The 7,684-nt window shown below is 34.4% G+C and overlaps 1 protein-coding gene across 1 annotated transcript; it reads right to left on the reverse strand.

The window, feature by feature from the left end:
- Positions 1 to 209: 209 nt before the first annotated feature.
- On the reverse strand, positions 210 to 3,035 carry LOC147284863 (early-responsive to dehydration stress protein (ERD4)). The gene has a single exon (XM_086244139.1). The coding sequence runs from the start codon at positions 2,795 to 2,797 to the stop codon at positions 341 to 343; it is 2,457 nt and encodes an 818-aa protein (XP_086100265.1). The 5' UTR covers positions 2,798 to 3,035; the 3' UTR covers positions 210 to 340.
- Between the last annotated feature and the right edge of the window lie 4,649 nt (positions 3,036 to 7,684).

The following is a 7,684-nucleotide window of genomic DNA, read 5'->3' on the forward strand; positions in this document are numbered from 1 at the left end:
CATGTTGGAGTTCCACACTGATTTGCTTTCAATCAGACCCCAAAAATATAAAAATCTTCCAAATTGAAGCATGTTATAATAGAAGCCTTTTAATGCAATAGATGATCTTCAAGGTAAATAATGCAATAGATGATCTTCAAGGTAAATCTAGGTTGTCAAATTCTGGCAATATCAAAGAAAAAATATTAAAATATAAACACCTATAATAGTCACATATGAACATCAGAGAGAATATCTTTTCTTTTGTTTTCTTCTCTTCATAATAAAAGCCAATATGGACAGTAATTATCCCTGCGCAAGCTACAAGTTGACAATTGGTGAAGAGTCTCAGTAGCTCAAGTCACGTGTAATATGTATCCCAATCAAACTTGGGCTGTGAATAGACCTCATAATCAATAGGTCCATCCACAATACTGTCTACAGTTTGTATGCCTTCCAAAAGAGCTGGATGATAACTATCATTTTGGGAAGGCAACACTTTATACATTACTAACAACCCAAGTGTGAATATAGCTTGCAGCTTTGTTGAGTCTCCATGGACCGAAAAGAACAAAAGCATTGAGAGCAGGAATAAATCAACACAAAAACGCATGATGCACAATACTGTATCCATCAATTTCCCATCATTTCCAGCAGGAAAGCCTCGGACCCTATAGACGAAGAGAAAGTTGTACTTATCAACCACATACCTATACCCAAAATAAACAGCACCAACGGGCACCACGAGCGGAGAAAACGAAGAATATATAAACGTCAGGGCAAATATTGTCAAATTAAACGCATAATATTGTGCAAAATCGAATGTCTGCTTGGGGGCTGTTGAGGTTCTGTTGATTGGGTATTCAGAAAGATCTTGTCCGTGAAGATCAATTCCATTCAGTCTGGGAGAATCATATGAGTTGTCCACAATCAAGGGTCTTTCTAGACTATCAGTTTCCTGAGTTTCTAATGGATACTCTTCACTTTGTTCTGGGACGAGCAGCAGCATGTCATTCTTCCGAAATTTCTGAATCTTCCTTTTTATCCAAGGGATAGGAGCCAATAGATCAAAAGATATTCCCAGAAAAGTACTTGTTATCAAAAATGCAAGAGAGGAAAGACATGACCTTGACAAGAATGATGCACTCATGTATTGCTCAATCCTCTTGCAATCTTCTCCATCTAAATAGCACCGTCCCATTCGTAGGATGGCACTCTCTAAAGATGATTCAACCAGACCCTTAAGAAGAATGAGATTTACCAGGAAGAAACAAACCATCTTAAGAAGTGCGGCTCTCTGCTCCCCTGACACTGTAAGATGTCGTTCAAACTTGGAGAGATAGGAAAGTGCTGATGGAATTACTATATACATGCTTACAAATATAATAACATTGGGCAAAAACTGAAAGACCAGGCTCCCAAGCCAGCTTGAGCTTTGCACCCAAGCTAACCACATCTGGGCATTATCCATAGCTTCTGCATTTATAATCCGTCCGGCACTATTCACAGCACTGATAATTGCAAGAGGAGAGCTAAAGAACAGGAGAATCAAAAGTAAGCATGTGTTCACAAACACTCTTCGCAATTTCAGTGAGAGCTTTGTCGATCCCAAATGATTCCAATAAATGTCTGTTGCCAAGGGTGCTTGCTCGACTTTCCATTGGTTTCTACGTAAACGTAATTCCATGAGAGAAAAGAACTTCCCTATCCGCCTCTTTTTCTCATGTCGAAAGTCTTGAACTGCTTTGTTAGCAGTGTACACATCCTTAAATACTACAAACGCAACTCCAGCGCCTAGTGCACGGCCTTCTTTGTAAGCTGCCAGTTCAGTCTCCAATTCAGCTCTCAGTTCCTGCAATTTTCCTAACTTCCTTTCATCCGTGTGGCCCAAACCAACCATTGTATGATACCAGAAATCTTTCACCTTTCTCCATGCATAATGAGCCCGACCCCATACTCCCTCTGAAGGCACCCTTCCATATTCATCATCATCACTCTCATCAGGCAAGAGCTGGGAGTTCATTCGTGCAACCAACCAAGAAATTTCATGCCTAACCTTCACCAATTCCGAGGCTAATTCATCCAATGCACACAAATCCATCGGCAAGATAACTCTGTAAACCTTTCCAGGATACCTATGCTGAAAATACTCTTGCAACACATCCCTATCATTCCCTATAGTTTTCGGTATCCCCTGCACCATTATAGTAAAAATAGCAGTGGAATTCGCAGTTGGATCACTTAAATTCCCATTCCCATCCCTAATCCTAGTGATTTTTAACCGTTCCTCAATAGCAGAAATACCAAAATGCACCAAAACAACAACAACCACCACGAAAACAAAATGCACCCAAAGTAAAGCTGAACCTTTCTCAATGTGATTTATGGTCGTCTTCGAGAATTGATCTCCAAGCACAGCATTCCCGGCGTAAAGGTTCAACGGAAGCATCACCAACACCGCCAACACCGCAATGGACAACAGCAAGCCGCAGCTGCCGCCCTCGATCAGCAGAAACTGCGCGGCGTCGGCGCCACAGTGGCGCGCAATCTCGCGGCCAGTGGCGTGCCACACGGCGAGGAGCTTGGTAACGAGCGCAGAGGGACCCGGCATGCGCCGGTGGTCGCTGCGAAGCTTGACGAAGAAGAAGATGAAGACGCAGAAGAAGGAACCGATGGCGGAGATGTTGAGCAGGTACTGGATGTTGCCGTACCAATTGGCGAAGTCATCGGCGCCGTCGCCGGAGGACGGAGGAGGAGAGAGAGTGTGGTTCATGGAGTAGGTTGGGGATAGGATTGAGGGTAAATTAGGTGCCTCCATATATGCGAGATTGGAAATCTAGTCTTGGAATAGCCAGAATTTGGGGCTTCTTTGGTGTGATTTGAGGTAGTTGGGGTTCAATTGAATTGGATTTTTCTTCATGTGGGAAAGAGAGAATTCGAATGGGGAAGAAATTAGGGTTTGGGTTAAGGGTTTTGGGGGAGATTGAATTTGGGGGTGGCGGTGAAGAAGAGGAAAATGTTGAATTTTGGAGTGGAGTGTCCGAAGTTCCAGAGGAATAATTGTCCCCCAAAAAAAAGTTGGAAACTTGGAATAGACTAGATAAGAGATTTTTATTTTTCTTTTCTCGTTTTTTACCTCATTCTCTTGTACGGTTGTACCAAAAAAAAAAGTTACCTCAACCTCAACTTTAGCCATTAACAATGTATTACTTATATTAAAGTCGATGATCGAAAATATTTATTTTTGATGTCTACATTTAATTATCATCTTTCAAAAAATTAAATAAATTATAAACTATTAAGATATTTGTTTTTAATTGGATAAATAAATGAAAATAATTTTGATAATATTTGAAATTATTACCATTTAATTATAGTTTGTTGACTTTAGGTACCATATTTCTATATTTTTTATTTTAACTACTAAAATTTTATGTCATTTCACTTTAAATACTAAATTTCAATTTAAGTATAAACTTTAAAATACATGATTCTACCAAGCGCTCGAAAAAATATTTTTATTTTGTTTACAAACTCAAATGTGACTATACAACAGTCACATATTTTTATTTAGATACAATTACAACTTAGTTTATTTGTTGTTTTTTCAATGTTTATGAGGCTCAAACTTTAATATTTAATTTATAAATTGTAGAACTTCATCCCCCAAACTTAAATTAAAAAGTTTAAACCCTTATAAATATTGAACTTTTATGAACTTCAATCAATCATACTATGATTGTTGGATAACCACAACTATATACCAAATTGAAAAACTATTATCATTTAGTATTTAATTTTAATTTTCAATTTAATCAATGATTAAAAAAATTTTCAATTTGTATAAGTTTATTTGATACTTTGAAAATACACAACTTCAATCGTCAATGCGGAATAAATCATACAAGTCTTACCTGACTATGGCACAATTGCGATCTTTGTTTATTGTGATGGGCCTGATGGGCCTGTCTTTTGGGCCATATATTTTGTTTCTCGTGTGGTCTGCACTTCAGGTCTTTGTAAGCTTGCTTATGCTGGGCCTGCTTTTCTGGCCTTGGGCTTTATGAAGCAAATTTTCAGCCGATAAAAAAAAGTCCATATCCATCATCATGTGTACACTAATTGAGCATTGTATTAATCATTCTCCCAAGTGGTACTTTCACCAAATACGCGTTTTAGGTTTACTAGCATTTGCCTTTTGGAGCATTGTACTTGTTTCTTTCCCCTATTTGACCAATATATAATAACATATGATTGCAAAATTGCCTATCCACGACCTAGGGGTTCCTTTACAATTGAATTAATATGGGTTTGAGACTCACTCGCACTTTTGTTCACAAATATAAAAAGGGTTATGAATCAATCTTTATTTTGCATATACGAACACGTTGTACTTCGATAAAAAAAAACACCGTCCTAACATACTTTTAATGCACCTTTTATACATATCGCATGATTTGAGCCAAACAAAAAAATAACTTATATTTAGTGAGGTGAGAGTGCGGGTAACCATTATAGTAGATTGTTTAATTTGATACTATATAAAAAATAGAAAATTATGATTAAATATCAAATATTAATAGTTTTTTCAGTAAAGCAGTAAGACACTAATTTTTTTTAGTTTAGGTACTAACCTAGAGTAAAGACATTTTGGATTAGGTCACAAATCGATTTATTATACAGTTGTGACTGTCGAATAGTTACAGTTGTAATTGTCGAACAAGTTGTAACTGTTTAAAATTTATAGAAAATCAAAATTTTGAAGGGTTTCATACTTTTGATTTAGGTTTGGGGATGAAGTCCTATAATCCAAAGACTAAACATTAAAGTTTAAGCCTTGCAAATATTGAAAAAACAACAAATCAATAAAAAAGTTATGACTGTTACAGATCGATATAACCATGTTTTTTAAAATTAGTACCTAAACTGAAATTTAGTACCTAAAGTGAAACGATATAAATATTTTGGTAGTTAAAATGAAAAAACATTACAATTTGGTACTTAAAGTCAATGAACCTTATAAAAAATAACTAAAAATCAATTAATAATAGGTGAAATTTAACTCTTAACAATACCAAGATCAAAATAATGACATGGTATAACAATCCTATTCACACTTTTGTTGTCATTCCAAGATTGAAGGCAATGTGTGATCTGCATTGCAATTGAAAACTCCAATTACTAGTCCAATTATTGGCTCCCAAAATTTTACTATTTTCTAATCATTCTCGACGGTCTGAAAATGGCTTTTCATATGATGGTGAAAGCCAAGGCAAGAATGAAAACAATTTTAGGCCACCCTATAGGCCAACCTATAGTTACCTAACAATGTGAACCCACAACTATTTTTTTCTTATTCTTTTTTTAAGCTGATCAAATGTGAAGTCACAAACTGTTTAGTTTAATTTCAAAACATTATTGTCTTTGATGTTGATTTTCAATTAGCATAAAACAGCATGCAATTAAAGTTAGAGACTGCTAGTGGAAGTGCTATCTCAGTTATTGCAAGCTTTGCTCCAATTATAGAACCCTTGATTCTTTCAGAAATTGTTGGTGAGTGCTGAGTAAGTGAGTAGTGACCAAAAAGGCAATAAGAACCCAAAATTTGGAGTATAGGGTTTAGGGTGCTTTATGTAGTGGGAAACAGGTCTAGGACACATCCATATTTTAATTTTTCTCTATAAAAACACCAAGCTTTTATTTATTTGTGTGGGTTGAATTAGGTTGGCAATGGATATACTATAATTTTGGTGATCACTTTTTTTTTTTTTTTTGGTTTAAGAAGACTTTTTTGGTGCGCTTTAGTTTATCCCATTTTCATGTTGATAAGAAGTTAAGAACAAAAAAGAAGTTAACTGGTCGGTTTGGTGGTTTTCTTTTGTTTGACTGAAATTATAAGAAAGGGTCGTCTTTAATCTTGCTAGTCCTTTTGTCGGTGGAGTTTAAATATTGGGCAGGCATAAGCATAACTGATAAGTGATAACTATAACTAGCTTATAAGTAAACACTCGACTACATCCCAAAATTACCACAGCATACATCACACTAAATAGTAGAGATTACAAATATACCAGTCTCCAGTCCAACTTATCGTCTTCCCAACTAGCACGTTATCGATTGATACCATTTATAATCGACCAATCCCATGCCTTTTTATGATTTTATTTTTATACATGATACAATTTTAAATATTTTAGATAAGTGGGTATTTGAAATTTTGTATCCAATTTGATTGGAGGGGCATATTGCATACATAACACTTTTGTCTTGTTTGGTGCATAAGATAATATTGGATAAAATAAATAGTTAAATTTATGTGTATTCGAGGAATAATATAAAGGGTGTCTTATAACTTAAAGGAAGAAGATAAATTATTTAATCCCACAATTTTTTAGAGGATTGGAAGGGATAAGTTTCCTCTTATGATTAGTTTATCTTAATACATCTTATTTTTTAAAATTAGAAATTTTTTTCTTGAATACACATGAATTTAGCCATTTATTTTATCTGATTCTATCATATTACGATATTTATTGACATTATATATTATTATCTCGCAAAAAAATCATATCACATAGGAAACATTGTTCAACATCATTGATCACAGTGAGTGACATCTTGGTGTCATGGAAGTGATCATTTGCCCACATTATAATAATATATCGGTTTTTAAATCAATCATAGAAAACTGAAATTATATATGAACAATTGTACTAAAATGCATCTTGTATATAGTTTTAATAGTATTTGCAAGTATTGGCAACGGTTTATTTGGGATATTCATCAACATGTAAGCTCAAAATGGCAAACCCAATTTTGTCATTTGCCAATTTCTGTGGTGGAATCTTATAGTAGAAGTGTAGAACAATCAAGCACAATAAGAAGAAAAAAAAACTTAAAAAAACTCTTTCCCGGGAATTGGCACTATAAGATGCGACATTGGTATGCAAATGCATAGATCTTGTCCATTTTTGGGGCACAATTCTATAAAAAATATATTTTATAAAATAATAGATGTAATAAAAAAAAATAATTGTATAAAATAGGTTTTATAAATCTGATTTATGCCATAAAATGATTGCCACTTTCTCGTGACGATGTGCAGACACGTGTCCTCATTCCCCTGAGCTATAGACACCTATGCAAATGCAAGTCACATAGTCACAGGCACAACCCATCTTCAAGAATCAAAATTGGTTGTAGGAATTGCGACTTGGGATCGAGAATAGCCCTCATCAACAATATTCGAACACCGCGCAACAAATATAGGCATGTGTTTGCATTTTGCAAACAAAAATATTAACAAAATACAATAATGTGAGCCATCATTTTTGTTTATTATATGATGTGTCGTGTTGGTATCTTATTTAATATAAATAAATCAAATTTAAACTATGAAAATAGTATTATTTTTTTTTTAGAACTAATTACAAATAAGTTAATAAAATATTTCAAAATTATAAATACGTCAATGAATATTCTCCTAACTTTAAAAATAGTCACCATTGACCTATTTGTAATAAATGAGATTATGCATTTTACAAAAGAAACATAACAAAAACTACAAATTACAACCACTGCCACTAACAAATTTTCAATTTAAAATCGGCATATTAGACACTGCCTCTAATATGTTTTTAAAACTGTGCGACAATTTACAATTTAAAATCGGTAACTGTACGATATTTTTCAATTAAAAAACAGT

Source organism: Dryas octopetala, chromosome 5 (genome assembly GCF_963921425.1).
Source record: "Dryas octopetala chromosome 5, drDryOcto1.1, whole genome shotgun sequence".
Classification (NCBI taxonomy): domain Eukaryota; kingdom Viridiplantae; phylum Streptophyta; class Magnoliopsida; order Rosales; family Rosaceae; genus Dryas; species Dryas octopetala.